This window comes from Panulirus ornatus, chromosome 14, assembly GCF_036320965.1.
Source record: "Panulirus ornatus isolate Po-2019 chromosome 14, ASM3632096v1, whole genome shotgun sequence".
Taxonomy (NCBI): Eukaryota; Metazoa; Arthropoda; class Malacostraca; order Decapoda; family Palinuridae; genus Panulirus; species Panulirus ornatus.
Window position 1 is genome coordinate 5,166,709 of NC_092237.1, and position 24,378 is coordinate 5,191,086.

The 24,378-nt window shown below is 38.0% G+C and overlaps 1 protein-coding gene across 1 annotated transcript in view; it reads left to right on the plus strand.

Annotated features, from left to right (window-relative positions):
• Vps13B (vacuolar protein sorting 13B) overlaps positions 1 to 24,378 on the plus strand; it is an 85,553-nt gene that overhangs the window by 25,441 nt on the left and 35,734 nt on the right. Inside the window, 14 exon segments of the mRNA XM_071669425.1 lie at positions 654 to 826; positions 2,453 to 2,647; positions 2,919 to 3,069; positions 5,972 to 6,106; positions 7,180 to 8,031; positions 9,319 to 9,458; positions 10,451 to 10,603; positions 11,423 to 11,609; positions 11,612 to 11,635; positions 17,400 to 17,631; positions 18,052 to 18,306; positions 19,034 to 19,515; positions 19,863 to 20,025; positions 23,720 to 23,905. Coding sequence (XP_071525526.1) covers positions 654 to 826; positions 2,453 to 2,647; positions 2,919 to 3,069; positions 5,972 to 6,106; positions 7,180 to 8,031; positions 9,319 to 9,458; positions 10,451 to 10,603; positions 11,423 to 11,609; positions 11,612 to 11,635; positions 17,400 to 17,631; positions 18,052 to 18,306; positions 19,034 to 19,515; positions 19,863 to 20,025; positions 23,720 to 23,905 — 3,328 coding nt within the window.

Genomic DNA, 24,378 nt, shown 5'->3' on the forward strand with positions numbered 1-24,378 from the left:
ATGTAAGTATAACCAGTAAGTATAGACTGGTTTTTCACTTCCTCGAAAATTTGTTTATACTTTCCCTTGTCTCTCCTTTATACCTTTCATGATCCTCACTATATTCCATTAAGGCCCATCCTTGATGTGGAGTTTTGTCCATGCCTGGAGCCTCCAACTTAAAAGAATAAAGAAAAAGGTCTACCTCTGGTGGACTAGACCAGATTGACTCACAGGTGCTAGTCCTGATATCAGCTCTATATGTGGTACATTCGTAAACATTTGAAGAAAATATCTCCATAAGTTTATTATGATTAACCAAAACTTAATTTTCAGAATGTTGTGCACATGGTGAAACATTATTTGTGTGTTATTTTTCCTTTCACTAAAGGTGATAAAACTTTTTAAAACAGTATTTAATGATTTGATATGCCCTAGTAGATTTGGGAAGATAAACAAAGTAGGGTGATTGCAGTAGATTGGTGGAAAATGATACTAGTTGAGAAAATTTAAATGAGAAGCAAAATGGAAAGACAGACTCGGATTTGAATTTAGTAAAGTGATCAGAGAAGTTAGACTACTATGTTTGATTATTCATGAATTATATATAATTTTCTATTAAAGAGTTTCAAAGATTTTCCATGTATTCTTATTTCCCCTACATTTCACAACAGATGAACCCCCAACAAACTTACTGGGTCCTACTGAAGATGAGATAGCTGCTCTAGAAGCCAACACTCCTATTCGCTCCTACATTTTGACAGTGATGGAACCAACAGTGGTGCTACATGCTGCCCAGCATGCTCACATTAACATGAAAACTGTCTTCAGTGCCAAACGTAGAAAGGTAAGTTTTAGAAATATTTAGAAATGTAATGTGTACTCCTGTTGATGGATGGTCTTCATAAATATCATAATCAGTATGTTTTTTAGAGCATCTCAAGAGTGCATGTCTTGCATACTTTCTTTCATCATCACATGAAGATTCTTCTTTAGAAACATTTATTATTATTATTATACTTTGTTGCTGTCTCACGTGTTAGCGAGGTAGCGCAAGGAAACAGACAAAATATTGGCCCAACCCACCCACATACACATGTATATACATTATAAACGTTATATTTTGTATGAGATATTGCATCCCAAGAATGAATTTCAAAAACTCCATATATTTTGATACTATTACCTCATTGCCCTTTCTCTAACAAGATGTTTTTGAAACTCCTCAGTTTTTACTTTCTTAAATACTTAGAATCCTATTTTCATCTTTCAGATCACCAGTACAGCTTTTGCAGTGCAAGGTCTACTGGTGATCTCTATATGACCCTCCCCTTTTCCTCTCCCATAGGGATTCTTGTGAATCTTTTGGTGGAGCCCTCAAAATCTTGAAAACATTTGCATATGGAACAAGTCTTTTTTCAATAAACTTTTTTCATTAGACTTGCTTGCTTCTTGGTTCTATATTGCCTAATTTCCTTTCTAGCCACTCCATCATGGCATTCATTGATGGAGTGATTTATCCTTCTCAACAGTGGTGACCTTTAGGGTTCTGTCCTTTTGCCTGTGCTCTTTCTGTTTTCCATGAATGATATTCTTTAATCTTCTAACCATTTCCATTTATACACAAATGATTTCACTCCACATTCTTAACCTCTTTCTAATTCTCACTTGAGTCAGACTTGCAGTCATCTCTGAATGTGAAAACAGCAACCTAGTTGAATTCAACAGTATGGAAATGCAGTTTCTGTTTATTTCTCTTAAAAAATCTCACTGATTTTCTCGTTAGATTTTAAAGCACAACAGTTCAGTTTAGTAATAATACATAAATGTTTTAAGCATAACCATAGCCTCCACTGTATTTTGGAAACCCTGTTACTTTTATCATATGACATGCACAAGATATTTGTGTAAAATTCTTACCCTTTTGTTTCTGGGAAAGATATCAAACAAACACACATGGGAGTCCTGCAAAGTAAGATGGATGTATTATGCATCGTATTACCAAGAGAATTAAGTAATATGTTTGATGTAACTAGAAACATTTAAAAGAAAATCTCATATATGGTTGAAAGCAGCTCCAGGTGAACCTGGGATTGATAATTATGAAATATGTGGTAACAGAGAGAAGAAGTTATTAATTAAATGTTTAAGACATGCAATAAACACTATGTGTTAACCTTGCTAAAATCTTGTCGTTGACAAAATCTCATCATGTCTACTCATAGGTGAGTATTCTCTTCTTTCTCCACATTTCTCCTCCTTTTCTCCGTGGATAGATTATTGCATCTTTTTGCCGGTTATACAAAGTTTACTAGATTCATTACTTAGGAGTTTAAATTTTTATGCACATTTATGTTCACTGTAGCTTGCTGGACATGCAAAAAGGAGTTGTTTGGCAGTCATATCCAGAGATACGTTTTTCATCTAATCCCCTTTTGATGTACTCAGTAGAAATTATTCTGTGTTTTATCAGAAAAATCAGAAAGCAAGTGTTGAGTTGTGTATGGCTCGAGTGCTTCCTGTTCCAAGTGTGCGGATGAAGCTGTCTCGTCTAGACATAGAGTGGACAAAGCCCATGTACCCCAAAAGACTAGTGTCAGCAGCCTGCATGTTACGGCCTCCTTCTCCATCTATGCTGCATAACTGCCATTCTCATCTAACTTTAACTGTAGGTATTGATATAAGATGTACAGTTTGCGAGAATGATGTATATCATATGAATTTTCTTTGATCTTATTTTACATATAGTTGTTACTTCAACTGTCTGAATTAATATTAGTGAATTTTTGAGTTAACTGTCTGAATCATTATTAAGAATGCTAGAATTATTCAAAGATACAAGTACATCTTGTATTTCAAGATACAAGTATATCTTCACCTCTGTTAGTTTTTTTCAAATCTTTAGTGATCAAGTAAAGCATTTATATTTTTTCCTGTAGGCCCACAACATGTGCCTTGGTCTACAGTATCAGAACAATATGGTGCCACTGTTGCAGGGATTCTCGCCTTCCTTGTATTATAAGAGTCTCCTTTTACCTTCTTATTGGGCATCACCACATCAGCCCAGGGATGAGTACTTCTTCCAAGCTGGTAATTTTCCATAAATTACGGATTTATTTCACATATAATCAATAACTTTTACAAAGATCATTGATGCTTACATTTTCTTTGAACACTTTGTAATGGTACATTTTGAAACCACTATGCTGATGTAGCAGTAGCACTTGAAACATTTGTTGAAGAATAATTTTGCCTTTTGGTGTACATACATTATATAAGAACAGCACCTGTCTTCTTAACTGAAAATGATCAGAAAAACACATATCTTCTAACTGATACAGCAGAGAACTGCTTGTGGAGGCTTTACCTTTGAATTTGCCCTTCATAAGCAGCCTTTCATATTTCTGTATGTTGAAATCGTGTTTATACTCTTATTGTCTTGCTTCTTATTTCCAAGAAATATGACAGTACCAGCTAGTCTTTGTTTCCACCCAGCTATCACTCTGAGTGAACAGGGTATAGGCTACTATGAATAAAGAATATACCGTACATGCTCATCTATAAGTCTACCTCTGTATAGGCCGACCCTTGATTTTTGGCCAAGAAATTATTAATTTATGATATGTCCCGTGTATAAGTCGACCCATGTATTTGAAGTCTGTTGGGGATGAGAGAGCTTGGGAAGTGAGTCAATTGTTGTTCGCTGATGATACAGCGCTGGTGGCTGATTCATGTGAGAAACTGCAGAAGCTGGTGACTGAGTTTGGTAAAGTGTGTGGAAGAAGAAAGTTGAGAGTAAATGTGAATAAGAGCAAGGTTATTAGGTACAGTAGGGGTGAGGGTCAAGTCAATTGGGAGGTGAGTTTGAATGGAGAAAAACTGGAGGAAGTGAAGTGTTTTAGATATCTGGGAGTGGATCTGTCAGCGGATGGAACCATGGAAGCGGAAGTGGATCATAGGGTGGGGGAGGGGGCGAAAATTTTGGGAGCCTTGAAAAATGTGTGGAAGTCGAGAACATTATCTCGGAAATCAAAAATGGGTATGTTTGAGGGAATAGTGGTTCCAACAATGCTGTATGGTTGCGAGGCGTGGGCTATGGATAGAGATGTGCGCAGGAGGATGGATGTGCTGGAAATGAGATGTTTGAGGACAATGTGTGGTGTGAGGTGGTTTGATCGAGTAAGTAACGTAAGGGTAAGAGAGATGTGTGGAAATAAAAAGAGCGTGGTCGAGAGAGCAGAAGAGGGTGTTTTGAAATGGTTTGGGCACATGGAGAGAATGAGTGAGGAGAGATTGACCAAGAGGATATATGTGTCGGAGGTGGAGGGAACGAGGAGAAGAGGGAGACCAAATTGGAGGTGGAAAGATGGAGTGAAAAAGATTTTGTGTGATCGGGGCCTGAACATGCAGGAGGGTGAAAGGAGGGCAAGAAATAGAGTGAATTGGAGTCATGTGGTATACAGGGGTTGACGTGCTGTCAGTGGATTGAAGCAAGGCATGTGAAGCGTCTGGGGTAAACCATGGAAAGCTGTGTAGGTATGTATATTTGCGTGTCTGGACGTGTGTATGTACATGTGTATGGGGGGGGGGGGTTGGGCCATTTCTTTCGTCTGTTTCCTTGCGCTACCTCGCAAACGCGGGAGACAGCGACAAAGTATAAAAAAAAAAAAAAAAAAAAAAAAAAATGTATTTGAGAGTAATGGAACAACAAATTAGGCTAATAAAGCACCATATTTTATGGCATATAAAACTCATTTCAGAAAGTCTTTACGAAAAATCACTAAGTTTCCTGTAAACCGAGGTTCACTAGGTCTGAATCACCGAGTGCTGAAGGCAAATTGTTTACCATTACTTATTACGATACTTTACACTGAAATGCAGGTAGTTTCAGCAACAATATTGTATATTTTCGTTTAAGTGTATATTCAAGTTGATTAGGATTGAAAATTATTGTGATACAACAGTAACTGAAAATCATTCGAAAAGTGATTATGGTAAAATCTTGTGAACAATGAAAGACAGCGAGTCAGTTGTTTTCGTTGTGATTTTATCCCACTATCTACTGTAGTACGTATGTCAATTCAGCAAAAATGTTACAATTCCATGATTGTATTATTTCAAGCACAGTATGAACAGAATAGCATTGTAATACAACAGTATTTTAATGAAAAACTTTAGATAAAACAAATAACATCTCTCGAACAATGGAGGATTAGGTAAAGTCTTTGTTTTCATTATGTATTTTATCATATTTTACATTGAAATACATCATGTTTCAACAGTATTATTATTCATTTCTGAGAATATATTCATTCAGGCACAGTTAAGGTAAAATATACTTGTGATGTAAAGTTTTTAAGAATTAGAAAAATTAGAAATAAATTTGGTGGTCTTAGCAGTGATCTAGTGATTGAGGGACAATAGAGAATATAGGAAATAAAACAAGCAAAAACATCAGTCGAAAAGTATCAATAAAGTTTGAATAGATAGTACATAACAGGAAAATTTGTGATAGCCTTATCTTGAAGCAGATAAACATATGTCTCATAAAGTCAGCTCTACTTTGTGTCTACATGTAAGGAAGAGAATGGTCAGCCATCCATGAAAAGCTTGCATTCTATATATGAAAAGGTGTATGCTATTTAAATGTGAAACTGTGTGAAAATGTTTGATATTTGGACACAAATTTAGCCCAGAATCAGAAAATCTTGGATTTGCTTTATGAATAGAGGTTAGAACATGCCTTTAATTGGTAAATGCACCTTTTGATGATAGGTATTGACACCAAATATAAATGTAATTGCTTTGGAGTTTTGCACCATTCATGTTACATCACCTTGCATACACTCCTTGTAAAGTAAAACTTTTCTTTTATTTTTATGTTGCATTTTTGTCATGCTTAAAATTTACCCATGATATACATACACTAATGACAAATAACTAGTTTCTTATGCACAATACTTATTTTTTCATTATTGTTTTCTTTAATTAGATTACCTGAATGTAGAAACAAGTGCCCCCCAGCTGCTTCTGTTGTATTGCTTGGCGGTTTCTTGGTTTGACCCACATCCACAGCCAGAGCAGCTCCACCAGAACTCCCTAGTAGATGATGCCCTTTCTGCAAGGAGTAAGTCACTTATATTGTTCCTTTTAAATCATAGGAAGATATATGTCAGTTTATCTTTGTCTGCGTTGTTGTACCATTTCATGTGTTAAATAATTACTTGTCCACCAACCATCGCCATGCCTTCATGTGCTGAAGTTCAGACAGTAGTGTTTGAAATTTTTTTGAAAGGCCTCCTTGATTTACGACTGACATTGATATAGATAAAATTATTAGTTGGTATCCCTAAGAATCAGTTGTTGCTCAGTGATGATACAGCACTGGTGGCTGAATCAGATGAGAAACTTGAAACCTGAAAGAGTTGAATAGGTAAAGTACTGGTCAAATACACAAACAAACATGAATATCACACACTGAAATGGTTAAACTTATTTTGGCAGGCTTAACAAACTTTTAACTCCACCTTCATCCACTCCACTACAACCAACCTCAATTACTCATCACTCACATTCTCTGTGCAAATGATTAGATATCAACTGATAAATAGCGAAAGACCTGGGGATAGTTGAGTATTTCTTTCGTCTGTTTCCTGGCGCTACCTCGCTAACGCGGGAGACAGCGACAAAGCAAAATGATAATAAAAAAATCCCTAAGAAATCAAAACCTTGCCTAAGCTTATACTGAATGTGTAAAGGAGAAAATAGAGGGGGAACTTAAGGAGATGCAGTTTACTCATAGGATAACGTAGCAGAGAATTTGAAGCTGGAGAAAGGGTATGTAAGGAAGAATGAGTTATAGACTGGACTGTAGTGAGGTTGTTATGAGAGAAAAGAATCATCAGTTTAATAGAAACTAGGCTTATCAACATATGTTCTTCAATGGGCAAGTAAGGTTTATCTAAATGTATTACTGAAGATTCTGGTAATGTAAGTGTATTGATTTATGTGTTAACTCCATTCCAATTTACTTGGGATACATGAAGTGCAGTAATTTTTAATGCACATTGATTTTGTGAAAGTGTTGTACTTAACCTTTGTCGTCTGAGCAAACAGCAGTGACACCTAATTCCTTAGGGTAGACTTGCTACTTTGCCTAAGACATTAGAACTCACGTGATTTTACCTCTTATTTTTTCAGAATTGCCAGTATTAGCTGTGAAGATTCATCAGGTAGAAGCAAAATCATGTGATACTCCATCCCTCAGGGGCAGTATGGCAACTGTTGGAGGCATAACAGTTAGCTTGCGGAGGTCTCAGGGTGATCTCCTTTGTCTCCTCCTTTCAGGCCCAGGAGATAAGACAGGTCTAGAGGTCTTGCTCCCAGAGACAGTTTCAGTGTCTGATAAGTTGATCAAAGTTGCTCTCCAGTTTCCAAAAGATGACTGTGATGAGAGTGTGCCAAGCATCTTCACTATAGGTTTAAAGAAAATGGCCTTTTTGTTTGACCCTCAACTTATTCAGTGGCTTAAATACTCTCCAAGAAAATTAGATTCTGAGACTCTTACTGAAATGGTATTCTTGAAAAAAATATCTGAAGTTCGAGGAATAGTAAAGTCTCAAAGAAAGCCATCTGAAACTGAATCAGAAGCAACAAAAGTTGAATCATCAACTGCCACACTGTCTGAGGCTAAGACAGGAAGTAGAGGTAGACTTCATTCTGCTCAAGATACTCAAGTAGATCATCACCTGAAATCTTGGAAAGAAAAATTCATAGCCTGGTATCCTATCCTTAGTAGACTGCTGATCCACTTAGATTTGGACACAACTACAGTCTTCCTTTCTTCATCCCAACTGAATATAGCATCAGAGTCAGGATTAGTGAATGCTGTTCACCGTACATACTTGACACGAAGTGAGAGAGCAACTCTTGGAGATACATTAGTACTGTGCCTTCCTCATCTTGTACTCCATAATGCTGCACAGAAACAAAGCCTTTTGCACAATGTTCATGATGTTCCTGTCATCTTGCCTGGGGAAATCTGGGCTACAGGTATGGCTTATATGATAATGATAATTATAACTTTCTTTTATTCCTTCTTGCTTCTTCTTTTGTAGTGAGGTAGCAAAGGAGTGAATGATTGATGAAATTACATCCAATCTCTAGCTGTCTAAAGAGAAGAGTATTTATTGGACTATAAAAAGAGATTTAAGGAAATAGTGTATCAAAAGGCAATGGTAGATGAGAATTAAATCAGGGATGCTAGGTTAACCTATAGAAGGTAATAATTAGCGAATGTAGGAACAGCGAATGTAAGGGGATATATTTGTCAGAGGTAGAAGGAACGAGGAGAAGTGGGAGACCAAATTGGAGGTGAAAAAGATTTTGAGTGATCGGGGCCTGAACATGCAGGAGGGTGAAAGGCGTGCAAGGAATAGAGTGAATTGGAACGATGTGGTATACCGGGGTCAACGTGCTGTCAGTGGATTGAACCAGGGCATGTGAAGCATCTGGGGTAAACCATTGAAAGTTTTGTGGGGCCTGGATGTGGAAAGGGAGCTGTGGTTTTGGTGCATTATTACATGACAGCTAGAGACTAAATGTGAACGAATGGGGCCTTTGTTGTCTTTTCCTAGCGCTACCTCGCACACATGAGGGGGAAGGGGGTTGTTATTCCATGTGTGGCGAGGTGGCGATGGGAATAAATAAAGGTATACAGTATGAATTATGTACATGTGTATATATGTATATGTCTGTGTGTGTATGTATATGTATACATTGAGATGTATAGGTATGTATATTTACGTGTGTGGACGTGTATGTATATACATGTGTATGTGGGTGGGTTGGGCCATTCTTTCGTCTGTTTCCTTGCGCTACCTCGCTAACGCGGGAGACAGCGACAAAGCAAAATAAATAAATAAATATAAATGAATACATTGCTCTGACATTGAATGGTTTGTTACATTTTATGAAATAAAAAAATTTGAAGGACTCCTTTCCTTTTTCATTTTGCTGCTTTTTTTGATAGTTTATTTCACTTGTGAAATAGCTTAAGACTTATGAATATGCTATGCCTTTTGACTGTGGATTTGCAAAGTACTTAAAGTCTTAAGTATTAGCAGATGAAAGTGTGTACTCTAAGGAAATGGGTTTGATTTACAGATATTTGATTTTTTATAGAATATTTGATACTGTTTATCATAATAGAATTTGTAGGACCCTTTTCACTTTACTGTTCTTTAAGATATTTACCATCTTCTAGTTACATGTACAAAGTATTGTATGCTGATATGAAACCATCTAATTTGTTGTTTATCCTGTATTTTCCATGCTAAGAGCGGGATAAACTACCATGGTCATTGAATTTAGGAGGTTTCAGCGTTTACAGTCTCCAAGGTACAGGGCAGCATGTAAAGCTTCCAGTTCTTAAGCCTGTCAACACCACAGCCACTTTGGCCATCACCACCAAGTACCAGGTAGGTGTCATACCCTTTATTTCCTGTGTTTTATATTGGCTTCAATAGCCAGCTTGCATATTTGTACTCTGTTGGTAATGGTAGGTGTTTTGGCAATTGAATTATCTGTATACTGTTTACTGTAATGATCTGGACATCAGAATTGAGAGTAGCGTATTATATTCATATTTATATTCTCATGTATATGCATATTTATGCTGTATTTTATTTATTTTTTTGTATCACTTGTTCTTAGAATTATGTATTGGTATATTTTTTCTCTCCTTACCAGGCACCTTCCTGTGATTTTCTTTACTGAGCTAAAGGCAGAGGCAGTGACACAAGTGGTGCTGTAAATGTTAGTCAGTACGTGTAGATTTTCATAGAAATTGAAGAGAGGAATGTAATAGAATCCCACTGTTACAAAATTTACCTGCTTGATTACACCATGAGTGAAAATTCGCTGTTGGTGAGGTTCAATCGTTGCTAGGTGATGAAAATGAGTACAATTTCATTGAAGAATTCCTCACTCTAAAGGAGTTCATCCTTTCTCTGCTACTGACTGTAGTGCAGCTCTGAAGCTGCAGGAGCCCCATGATAGGGGCTATAAAGAGTGTCATAACGTTTGTTAGGTCAAATGAACTACTGTGTCTTGCTGGAATATGGTTTACTTGTACCAGGTTGAACATTTCACTTAAGTTTCACGGTCTTCAACATCTCCCTTTGCATGCTTTAGGGTTAGAGGTATTCGAGATGAGGATGTCAGAAACAATTTTTGAGCATGTGCAGTAAAAGTAATTAGTCTCAGTAGATGAAACTGTGGCTAAACAGACAACCATGGAGTTCAGAGTGAATGTTACAAAGCCCTTATATGTAAGTGACTGAAAGCCTTTTTTAATTCAGCACACTAGACATAAGTTTAGTATATGTGTGAGTGAATCAAGAGGCTTTATGCATTAATAGAATGTATGCTCTTTCTTTGGTAGTGCAGAATTGTTTTTTTTTTTCCATAGGGTCCATCGCTCAATCAACTGGGCCTGGTGATACACACTGACATGTCGCCGCTGGATTTTTGTGGAAGTCGTTGCCAAGTTTCTGGTCATGTGACAATAGTGGAAAATATACTTATTTTGGTATCACATTTTTTAAAGACACCAGGTGAATCTGTAAGTAGTGATTTAACATTTTCTTCACTTGAATTTGACATAAGTAATGAAATGTTGAAAATTTGTAACAAGTTTTACTGAAGTAAAAAATGTTCATGAAACACAGTCCATTTTAGTGTGCACTGTAAGTACAAGCTGATGGTTGCCTCTTCAATTGTGAATTATAACTGTCAACAACATTTTGTATTCTGTAGCATGCAAAACATGCTAATGTTTATAGACACAAATTGGTACACATTTGGAGACACATCTGTTGTGGCTCGCATGTAGATCCATAAGCATTGCACTTAATGATACACAGATACTCTTGTGATAATGTTTGTACTCTTTGGGAAGGGAGTTTTATACTTTTGGGGCCTTGTCTCATAAGCATTCTCTTTGAACATAGAACTTCTTAAGTTTTTGCACTTACAGATATACACACACACACACTAATGAACATATACTCAACATGTGGTTATTTGCATGTTGACATTCACACAGGCTAACAAAGACTTAGATTGACATTGTGTTCCAACACACACACACACACACATACACACACACACAAACTTGAGACTATACAATAATACATGTGTATGTGTACACTTACATGATTAATTCTTTGTGTGTATTATAGATATGGATCTATATGTTTGTATGTATAAGTTCATGAACTTTATCTGAATACATCCTTCAGATAGATAACTGTGCACCTGTTTGATCCCATTTAATTGGGAATGGCATTATTGATATTTGACAGATGGATGGATAGATATGTTGTTGATGTAAGTGATTTAAGAGCAGTTGTAGTGAAATAAAATTTTTCTTTTTGTCCAGCAGTCACATTCAATGTCTTCCACACCAGTGCCGCAACCACCCATATTAGAAGCTTCATCACAGCCTACTACACAACCACCTCCTCATCAGCTAACGCCACCACCGCCTCAGTCACATCCTCATCACAAAACTCCTCCTAAACCATTGCATCCTAATGGCTCAGACCCAAATACCCTGCTGGTAACAGAAATGGAGATGTGGAAGAAGAGAGAGGTATGAATTTGTACCGCTTCTTCCCACTTTCTGAATGAGATTATTTTTAACCCATTTCTCAGTCTAGAAATAATGTGTAATTACTCATTCGTGGTTTATTCACACAGCACAGGGAGGTAGTTATACTCTTTTGGGGCCCATCTCTTTTAACTCTGTTTACTGTAATGTTTCATCATTTTGCTTATTCCATTCATCCAAGACTCTGTTACTTTAGAAGTACTGTTTTATATCTTTTCATTCAAGTTTGTTGCTATGACCTCGTTTTGTTATTTCTTTGCATCTTTTAAAGAACCAGTTTATGTTGATAACTGTCAGTTTGAATGAGAACCCTGAAGGATATTGTTATTTATTTATTTATTTATTTATTATACTTTGTCGCTGTCTCCCGCATTAGCGAGGTAGCGCAAGGAAACAGACGAACAAATGGCCCAACCCACCCACATACACATGTACATACATACACGCCCACACACGCACATATACATACCTATACATCTCAACATATACATATATATATACACACAGACATATACATATATACACATGTACATAATTCATACTGTCTGCCCTTATTAATTCCTGGCGCCACCCCGCCACACATGAAATGAAAACTCCCTCCCCCCGCATGTGCGCGAGGTAGCACTAGGAAAAGACAACAAAGGCCACATTTGTTCACACTCAGTCTCTAGCTGTCATGAATAATGCACCCTTATTCTTCTCTCTTCTGCTGTGGGCAGATTTATTGCTTCTAATTGCTCCTTGTAACATCTTTTATTTTCTGTATCACCTTTGTTGTCCTCCTTTGGATCTTCTCTGTACTAGATCTTTGTATTCTTAAGTGTAATAAGCAAAATGATTCATGTTCTCACGTAGGTTAGATTTAAGCTATAGATAATTTACTACATTTACATATTCATGTACTTGAATGCAGTTTTGATACTGACTGCAGACACTTTGCTCCAGAACATTCTTCTTAATGTAGTGTTCTGATGATAGGTTAGGTACCCTGTTGACTTCTCACACAGATTTCTTTCTGAATATAGGCATATTGAGGAATTCTCTTACTTTGTCCCAGTTTGATTGCACTTGCCAGGGTGAAACTTCATCAACTATGTATTAAGCAACTCTGAAGGTTTTCTAGGTCCCTTAGTAAGTTGATGCATTCTCAGTTGTTATGTACTTTTCTTATGACTTCAGCATCATCCACAAACTATTTGAATATGAATCCAGTCCATGAGTTAAATCAACATTGGTCAAGGATAACAGTGGTCATAAAATTGAACCCTGTGTTTTGACTTGTTATTCATACCCACCTTGAAAAGTGCACTCTGGCATGTGTCATCTGTTTCCTTCCACCAAGATGATTTTGGATCCATCATAGCCTGAAAACCCAGCTTCTTTACTAAACTCATTTGGGATGGTGTCAGAAGTTGACTCTGTATAGCCATCCACATTTATTGATTGATTGCTAATTATTTGCTGACTTTTGCTCCTTTTATTTTGATTTTCAGTTCTTATACAGTTTTTCCTCTTTTTTTGACAGTTTTACTATGATATCTTCCATAGCTCTCAGTTTAGATGAAATTTGTATGGTTGTCTGTTACCGTACTATCTTCCCTTCTAATTGTTCATTTATTGATTTGTTTTATCTTTCCTTTAATTGTCATGTTTACTTTTTTTTTTTTCATACTATTTGCCATTTCCCGCGTTAGCGAGGGAGCGTTAAGAACAGAGAACTGGGCCTTAGAGGGAATATCCTCACCTGACCCCCTTCTCTGTTGCTTCTTTTGGAAAATTAAAAAAAAACAAGAAAGGGGAGGATTTCCAGCCACCCGCTCCCTCCCCTTTTAGTCGCCTTCTACGACACGCAGGGAATACGTGGGAAGTATTCTTTGTCCCCTATCCCCACTGTATATATTAATATTGTAGTAAAATTTTCTTGACCAAGGTACTCCTAATGGTGCTGTGGAAAACCTTTGGATTTTCTGTTACGTAATAAACAATACTATTAGAAATTTTCTCTGCCCATAAATGTCTTGCAAAGACTTTTACAAATTATGACATCCAAGTATATATTAACCCTCGAATTAAAGCTGGAATTAAAAGGCTTTGATGAGGGAGCCTCAGCATTTGTTCACCTGGTATCAGCCTTTTGTACTCAGAAAATGACATGGTTTTGGTGAGTGCATTATATTATTTATATTGAACATTCAATGTTATTTACAGCATTTTTTGTAAAACTGTAATTAGTGTATGATTGAAAACTTCCAATTTTTTCTCTGAAGGAGGATTTTGACTTTGGGTGTGAAAACTTCCAATTTTTTCTCTGAAGGAGGATTTTGACTTTGGGTGGGAGCAAAACTCCCAAGTTGCAGTGAAAATGTCTATTCCTTGATACTAAATTTGCTTATATTAAGCTTATGTAGGTACACATTCCCAGGTAGAGATATCAGTTTGTGAACCTCAGAGCTGGCTGCTTGTGTGCCCCACTAATAGTTACATCATGTAATACTAGGCAAGTCATAGTATCAAATGATTACTGTGTGGCTGTTGGCAACTCAGGGGTAGGCTTTTATGATATGCATTTCTTTCCTTACACTGCTTAACTTTGGAACTTGGTACCCTTTCATGCCTTTCCCAAAAACTGTAGCCTGCCCTCTTTTAAAAGGAAAATTTTCTACATCCTCCAAAACTCCTAAAATATTTCTCATTTTTTCTGTTCTCTGTGGAAAAGGTTGAGCATATGATTGAACTATTTTCCTTTCAGCTTACCATTCATTTGGAAGAGAAATTATTTTCAACTAAGAGACTTTTTTTTTTCAAAAAGACAAGTTGAAAGTACAGAATATTTGCCAGTTTGTGCTGCATGGTGTGAGAGTTTTTTTTCACATGGAACTCCGTTTCCTGAAGTAGCAAGTGTGATCAAGTAGCCTTTCAAACCTTTGTAAGCTGTTGGCATTCACCATCTTGATAATGTAATTCTGGCTGTTCACTGCCCTATCACAAAACTAGTACTCATTTACATTCTATCCTTTTGCCCAGCTTTTTCTCATGACCTCTGGGTATTCTGGTGCTACATCTACACTGTCAATATCTTCCAGCTGATTTAGAAGCATAAAGGCTGTTATCAGACTCTTCTTCTTTCTCCTTCCCTCCATGTTGGACAGCGTTGTATCATTCATTATCTCGATGTAGCTCGGTCCTCTTAATTCTAGTACTACTTTAGTTTCTTTCCCCTGGACTTCTCAATCACATATTTGTGCTTCTTTAGAGGCAGTGAACAAACCTGTAAGCCATATTCCAGTTTTGGTTTGGTATTTATCGTGAATAGTTTCCCAAAAGTAGCCTTATCCATACAACTGAATGTGATTCTGATATTTTCTGGCAGACACTTTGCCTCTTTCATAAGTCTCTTTAATATGCAGGCCTGATGAAAGATTAAGCACAATGTCAACTCCAAGGTCTCTTTAACTCGCATATTCATGTCATTTACATCTTGATCAGTGATAATCACTCTGAGGCCTGTTTTTTACTGACTCATCCTCAAAATCTTGCACCTACTTGGATTGAAATTCATCACTCAGGTATCTGACCAACTTCAGTTTGTTATCCAGATTCCTCTGTAAGCTCATACAATCATTATCATTTCTTTTTTCTTACATGAATTCATTTGTTCATTTGTGGTGTAGGATTATAGTTTGACTTTTGTAAGGTCGAGCAACATGAAGGTAAGATGATGCCATGCAGTAGGTAAATCTTTATTAACATAATCTTTGATGAACTGGCTAATAATGGCCAGTCATCTGCTTTGATTTTTGGCATCACTATACCACAGTTCTTTGAGCCTACCATCTGCCAGTATAGCAAAATGTGAAAGTATAAGAATTTTCAGCTCCTCATGACTGCTTAGGAATAGTTTCATCATTTCAGATTATTTTACTGAACCATGTGCAGTATTTGAAGCTTTTCTGTTGATTGTTTTTTAGTTCCTAATTTTCTATTCATTTATGTTTTATTTATTTTATTATACTTTGTCGCTGTCTCCCGCATTTGCGAGGTAGCGCAAGGAAACAGACGAAAGAAATGGCCCACCCCCCCCCCCCCCCATACACATGTATATACATACGTCCACACACGCAAATATACACACCTTCACAGCTTTCCATGGTTTACCCCAGACGCTTCACATGCCTTGATTCAATCCACTGACAGCACGTCAACCCCGGTATACCACATCGCTCCAATTCACTCTATTCCTTGCCCTCCTTTCACCCTCCTGCATGTTCAGGCCCCGATCACACAAAATCTTTTTCACTCCATCTTTCCACCTCCAATTTGGTCTCCCTCTTCTCCTCGTTCCCTCCACCTCCGACACATATATCCTCTTGGTCAATCTTTCCTCACTCATTCTCTCCATGTGCCCAAACCACTTCAAAACACCCTCTTCTGCTCTCTCAACCACGCTCTTTTTATTTCCACACATCTCTCTTACCCTTACGTTACTCACTCGATCAAACCACCTCACACCACACATTGTCCTCAAACATCTCGTTTCCAGCACATCCATCCTCCTGCGCACAACTCTATCCATAGCCCACGCCTCGCAACCATACAACATTGTTGGAACCACCATTCCTTCAAACATACCCATTTTTGCTTTCCGAGATAATGTTCTCGACTCCACACATTCTTCAAGGCCCCCAGAATTTTTGCCCCCTCCCCCACCCTATGATCCACTTCCGCTTCCATGGTTCCATCCGCTGCCAGATCCACTCCCAGATATCTAAAACACTTCACTTCCTCCAGTTTTTCTCCATTCAAACTCACCTCCCAATTGACTTGACCCTCAACCCTACTGTACCTAATAACCTTGCTCTTATTCACATTTACTCTTAACTTTCTTCTTCCACACACTTTACCAAACTCAGTCACCAGCTTCTGCAGTTTCTCACATGAATCAGCCACCAGCGCTGTATCATCAGCGAACAACAACTGACTCACTTCCCAAGCTCTCTCATCCCCAACAGACTTCATACTTGCCCCTCTTTCCAAAACTCTTGCATTTACCTCCCTAACAACCCCATCCATAAACAAATTAAACAACCATGGAGACATCACACACCCCTGCCGCAAACCTACATTCACTGAGAACCAATCACTTTCCTCTCTTCCTACACGTACACATGCCTTACATCCTCGATAAAAACTTTTCACTGCTTCTAACAACTTTCCTCCCACACCATATATTCTTAATACCTTCCACAGAGCATCTCTATTAACTCTTATCATATGCCTTCTCCAGATCCATAAATGCTACATACAAATCCATTTGCTTTTCTAAGTATTTCTCACATACATTCTTCAAAGCAAACACCTGATCCACATATCCTCTACCACTTCTGAAACCACACTGCTCTTCCCCAATCTGATGCTCTGTACATGCCTTCACCCTCTCAATCAATACCCTCCCATATAATTTACCAGGAATACTCAACAAACTTATACCTCTGTAATTTGAGCACTCACTCTTATCCCCTTTGCCTTTGTACAATGGCACTATGCACGCATTCCGCCAATCCTCAGGCACCTCACCATGAGTCATACATACATTAAATAACCTTACCAACCAGTCAACAATACAGTCACCCCCTTTTTTAATAAATTCCACTGCAATACCATCAAAACCTGCTGCCTTCATTTATGTATTCTCATTAATTTTCATAAGTTGAATGATATATAGCGGTATAAATCTCCATATATACAGTTCAGGTGGTGAGTGAAGCAGATGCACAGTCTACTTATGGTCCTCTGGTTACTGCATGGGTTCAGTGGACAGTTGCACGAGTGTCAGCATCTCTTTATGCCAAAGATGGTAATGAGCTGAGAAAGTTGCGAGCAGAGATGGAAGATCTGACTACTGCCCTTGACCTACATCAAGTATACTCTAAAGTCAAAGTCAAAGTAACTGCAATCAGCATTTTGCATTTTACTAAAAGGTAAGAAGCTTCTGTGCTTTTCAGCCCTTGATCCTGTAAGATTTCAAGTGCATTTTCTCTGTTAAAAAAAAGATGCTTTGAATATTTGGGGCCTGAACGTTCAGGAGTTTGTTATTTTTTTATGTTTCATTTCCTCCGGCCACACTGATGGAAGGGGATTGTTACCCCTTGTGGATAGTTGAAGGGTTGTATTGCATATTTCACTTATAGACGATATTGAAAAATAGAGTTGCACATTGGTATTGTTATTATTTCACTTCAAAGAGGTTAATAGATATTTAAGGTGACTCCAGCCATCCTCTCCTGTTATTGAACTATTACTTAATGTAAGTAATTGGATATAGTAGGCAACAGTCAATGACTGACTATTTTTTGCAGTAAAGATACACTCTGTCAGTGCTACAAAACTTTTTTTTGCAGGAACAATGCATGGGTAGTAGGAGAGCATGAAGGTGTTGTCATGACATGTGGAGATCAACTGACACATGATCTGAAAGTCATTAATCCTCGCAGTGGCACTGTTGACCCACACTACCACTGTGGCAAAATCACCAGCAGTCCATTGGAGCAGCCTAAGGCACATGGATTTATATCACTCACATTTACTACAGCATTATGCAAAAATATCCATTCAAATTGGAACACACTTATTAAAAAGCACCTTAATGAAGAAAGGTAAGATTTACCTGTGTGTTATTTGGTTATTATATAGCTTTTGAATAATAAATTCTTTACAGTAGCACTTCCCAAGAGAGCTACAATATATTTGAATTATTTGCTATCCTCTTTGTTACAGAGGAGTAACAACCTGTGCAACTTAGTTACTCTTTATATGTCACAGAATGTAGTAAGAATTTTTTCATTTTTTACTCTAATTTAGACGGTGTGATACCAAAGAGAAAATATCATGCTCTTGCAATTGAGTTGCTAGTGCTTAATTTTGTTTTGTACTGTATCAGTCATTTGTGCTGATATTTATTGCTAATTATCTCTGTTCTTTTTTGTGTATTCAAGTACAGTAAAAGTAATTTGATTATTTATTGGTGTAACATAAACTTATGCTGCTAAACAGCTCCTCATGTAGATCATACTCTTGGTTCTTCAGCTTGTATAATATAGAGGTGACGCCAGCCTCCTGGGTTTGGGTAATCAAAAAAATATATTGAAAGAACTATAATTTGATCTGTTCTTTGTACTGGCAATTCCTTTCTTACTTGGGATGGTTCAGTAAGAAGTAAAAAGTATCAGGAGTGAATATAGATGCTTTCTGAGATTTGGTGTCGTTAATGTTGATGATTGCTTCTATGCATTATACATTAGATCTAGAGAGTGAATTTGAGCAAATAAGGTTTTTTTTACTTGAGAAAATATGTATATATATACATTTTTACGTATTTTTCAGGTCTCTGCCTGTGGATAACATGTCTGATCACTATCTCAGTGAAGTAGATATACGTGTTCAGCCATTTGATTGCGTTTGTTACCCAGCGTCATTACAAATTTTTGCTACAGTATATGAACCATGGCTACAATTTCAAGTTCCTAAACAGCTGCTGAACACAGGTAGAATAGTATTAAAAGAACCAATGGGAATGAGTATTAATAACCACACACTACCTTTGGTGTATTTGCATACTGAAAGTATCCGACTCCTCTTTCCTGCAAGAGATACCTCAAGTGAGGACACTTCTGTCCACAACATGTTCTTGGTACAGCTGGATTCAATTGTAATCACACCACAAGTTGATAATCCCTTGTCACGCATCATGATCCACCCAGATATCTTCCATATGGCAGAGCGTGCAAGGATTTTAGGGGTTCCTGGATCAGAAGTTGAGGATCGTCAGTATCAGATTGATCTTTTAGGCTTCAGCACCAGTACAGGTAAGTTCTGAAACTGATGTATGTGCCCATATTATAGAGTGAAATGGGAGGACTAAAGGAATTAAGAAAAATTGGAGATAATTGGCAAATAAGAAATGTATAAGTTGGATGTATTTCAGGGATGTTGGTGCACTGATTTATTTAGAAATTACTTGACCCAGCTTAAAGGTTGAATGGAAAAGAGACATAAGGTTGTTTGTTTAGGTCACCTCTATAGTGGAGTATTAAACCTTCATATCCTTAAGCTGAACAACTATGACTACTTTAGATTTGTGAAACCTTGTTCTTATTGAATGCCATGTTTAGAGAAGCTTTTTTTGTTAATGCTATATATCAAATTTTTTTAGGGTCGTGGTATGATTTAGTACATGTGAAGGGAGGGCGGCCTCGTAGCTCATCTGGTGAGCGGCTACGTGTCATGGGAGAGAACCCAGCCCTTGAATGGAATAATTACGACCCTACTCAGGACAACAGTAGCACAGATATTGTTCTTCATCCTTTTATTGCCAGGTTGGTATCTAATCTGACTGATATCTACAGTTTAATAGCTAAAGCACTAGGTCATGTGTTTGATTATAAGTTTGATTCATACTATGTTATAAAGATCAAGATCAGTAGTATAGCCATCAGAGTCATTGTAATGCTATAAGTATTATATATGTGGTGGGTTGGTTGAGTGACAAAGTAACTATTATATTTTTTCATTATTTGCTTTGTCGCTGTCTCCCGCGTTAGCAAGGTAGCGCAAGGAAACAGACTAAAGAATGGCCCAACCCACCCACATACATATGTATATACATACACGTCCACACACACACATATACATACCTATACATCTCAATGTATACATATATATACACAAACAGACGTATACATATATGCACATGTACATAGTTCATACTCTCTGCCTTTATTCATTCCCATTGCCACCCCGCCACACATGAAGTAACAACCCCCTCCCCCTTCATGTGCGCAAGGTAGCCCTAGAAAAAGACAACAAAGGCCACATTCATTCACACTCAGTCTCCAGCTGTCATGTAATAATGCACCGAAACCACAGCTCCCTTTCCACATCCAGGCTCCACAGAACTTTCCATGGTTTACCCCAGACACTTCACATGCCCTGGTTCAATTCATTGACAGCACGTCGACCCCGGTATGCCACATCTTTCCAGTTCACTCTATTCCTTGCACGCCTTTCACCCTCCTGCATGTTCAGGCCCCGATCACTCAAAATCTTTTTCACTCCATCTTTCCACTTCCAATTTGGTCTCCCACTTCATGTTCCCTCCACCTCTGACACAGATATTCTCTTGGTCAATCTTTCCTCACTCATTCTATCCATGTGCCCAAACCATTTCAAAACACCCTCTACTGCTCTCTCAACCATGCTCTTTTTATTTCCATACATCTCTCTTACCCTTACATTACTTACTCGATCAAACCACCTCACACCACACATTGTCCTCAAACATCTCATTTCCAGCACATCCACCCTCCTGCGCACAACTCTATCCATAGCCCATGCCTCGCAACCATACAACATTGTTGGAACCACTATTCCTTCAAACATACCCATTTTTGCTTTCCGAGATGATGTTCTCGACTTCCACACATTCTTCAAGGCTTCCAGGATTTTCGCCCCCTCCCCCATCCTATGATTCACTTCCTCTTCCATGGTTCCATCCGCTGCCAGATCCACTCCCAGATATCTAAAACACTTTCTTCCTCCAGTTTTTCTCCATTCAAACTTACCTCCCAATTGACTTGACCCTCAACCCTACTGTACCTAATAACCTTGCTCTTATTCACATTTACTCTTAACTTTCTTCTTTCACACACTTTACTGAACTCAGTCACCAGCTTCTGCAGTTTCTCACGTGAATCAGCCACCAGTGCTGTATCATCAGCGAACAACAACTGACTCACTTCCCAAGCTCTCTCATCCACAACAGACTTCATACTTGCCCCTCTTTCCAAAACTCTTGCATTCACCTCCCTAACAACCCCATCCATAAACAAATTAAACAACCATGGAGACATCACACACCCCTGCCACAAACCTACATTCACTGGGAACCAATCACTTTCCTCTCTTCCTACACGTACACATGCCTTACATCCTCGATAAAAACTTTTCACTGCTTCTAACAACTTGCCTCCCACACCATATATTCTTAATACCTTCCACAGAGCATCTCTATCAACTCTATCATATGCCTTCTCCAGATCCATAAATGCTACGTACAAATCCATTTGCTTTTCTAAGTATGTCTCACATACATTCTTCAAAGCAAACACCTGATCCACACATCCTCTACCACTTCTGAAACCACACTGCTCTTCCCCAATCTGATGCTCTGAACATGCCTTCACCCTCTCAATCAATACCCTCCCATATAATTTACCAGGAATACTCAACAAACTTTTTTTTTTTTTTTTTTTTATACTTTGTCGCTGTCTCCCGCGTTTGCGAGGTAGCGCAAGGAAACAGACGAAAGAAATGGCCCAACCCCCCCCCCATACACATGTATATACATACGTCCACACACGCAAATATACATACCTACACAGCTTTCCATGGTTTACCCCAGACGCTTCACATGCCTTGATTCAATCCACTGACAGCACGTCAACCCCGGTATACCACATCGCTCCAATTCACTCTATTCCTTGCCCTCCTTTCACCCTCCTGCATGTTCAGGCCCCGATCACACAAAATCTATTTCACTCCATCTTTCCACCTCCAATTTGGTCTCCCTCTTCTCCTCGTTCCCTCCACCTCCGACACATATATCCTCTTGGTCAATCTTTCCTCACTCATTCTCTCCATGTGCCCAAACCACTTCAAAACACCCTCTTCTGCTCTCTCAACCACGCTCTTTTTATTTCCACACATCTCTCTTACCCTTACGTTACTCACTCGATCAAACCACCTCACACCACACATTGTCCTCAAACATCTCATTTCCAGCACATCCATCCTCCTGCGCACAACTCTATCCATAGCCCACGCCTCGCAACCATACAACATTGTTGGAACCACTATTCCTTCAAACATACCCATTTTTGCTTTCCGAGATAATGTTCTCGACTTCCACACATTCTTCAAGGCCCCCAGAATTTTTGCCCCCTCCCTCACCCTATGATCCACTTCCGCTTCCATGGTTCCATCCGCTGCCAGATCCACTTCCAGATATCTAAAACACTTCACTTCCTCCAGTTTTTCTCCATTCAAACTCACCTCCCAATTGACTTGACCCTCAACCCTACTGTACCTAATAACCTTGCTCTTATTCACATTTACTCTTAACTTTCTTCTTCCACACACTTTACCAAACTCAGTCACCAGCTTCTGCAGTTTCTCTGTAATTTGAGCACTCACTCTTATCCCCTTTGCCTTTGTACAATGGTACTCTGCAAGCATTCCGCCAATCCTCAGGTACCTCACCATGAGTCATACATACATTAAATAACCTTACCAACCAGTCAATAATACAGTCACCCCCTTTTTTAATAAATTCCACTGCAGTACCATCCAAACCCGCTGCCTTGCCGGCTTTCATCTTCCGCAAAGCTTTTACTACCTCTTCTCTGTTTACCAAATCATTTTCCCTAACCCTCTCACTTTGCACACCACCTCGACCAAAACACCCTATATCTGCCACTCTATCATCAAACACATTCAACAAACCTTCAAAATACTCACTCCATCTCCTTCTCACATCACCACTACTTGTTATCACCTCCCCATTCGCGCCCTTCACTGAAGTTCCCATTTGCTCCCTTGTCTTACGCACTTTATTTACCTCCTTTCAGAACATCTTTTTATTCTCCCTAAAATTTAATGATACTCTATCACCCCAACTCTCATTTGCCCTTTTTTTCACCTCTTGCACCTATATATATATATATATATATATATATATATATATATATATATATATATATATATACAGACATATACATGTATACACATGTACATAATTCATACATATATACATATATACACATGTACATATTTATACTTGCTGCTTTCATCCTTTCCCGTTGCCATTATTGTTAGCTATTATTTGAATAAATACATCATGTCTTAAAGTGTATTCATAGAGGTATATACTCTGGCTTTGAAATATCTCTGTAAGAGCTTGAAACCCAAAAGTGTTTTTCAGATGTAAATATACTGCATATTGATTCTCCTCAGATTTGATAGTAGAGTGATAGCAGCTCCAGCAATTGTTTACCGTGGCAGTGTAGGTGAGGATGGTATAGTCCAGAACACTTTGGTGGCAGGACATTCTTTAGAGATCAATGCTACCTCAGACATTGACCTCCATGTTAGTCTTCCTCAGATTACATTACTTCAGGACATTGTGGAGGATACAACAAGGTAAGAATCATATAAGGAAGTTGTTTCTGTTTAAGAGTTTGGAATTAGGTGATGCCATTGGTAAGTTGTGGTATCATATTTATGAAATTATGTAAATATTTATTTTTCTTTTCTTTCTTTTAAACTATTTGCCATTTCCCGCGTTAGCGAGGTAGCGTTAAGAACAGAGGACTGGGCCTTAGTGGAATATCCACACCTGGCCCCCCTCTGTTCCTTCTTTTGGAAAAATTAAAAAAAAAAAAAATATTTATTTATATTTATTTATTCTACTTGATCGCTGTTTCCCATGTCAGCCTCAGGAAACAGATGAAGAATGACCCATCCACTGGTATACACATATATATATATATATATATATACATAAACACCCACACATGCACATTTACAAATCAACATAAACACATATAATACATATACATAACATACACAGACATTGACATATATACTCATGTACATATTCATACTTGCTTGCC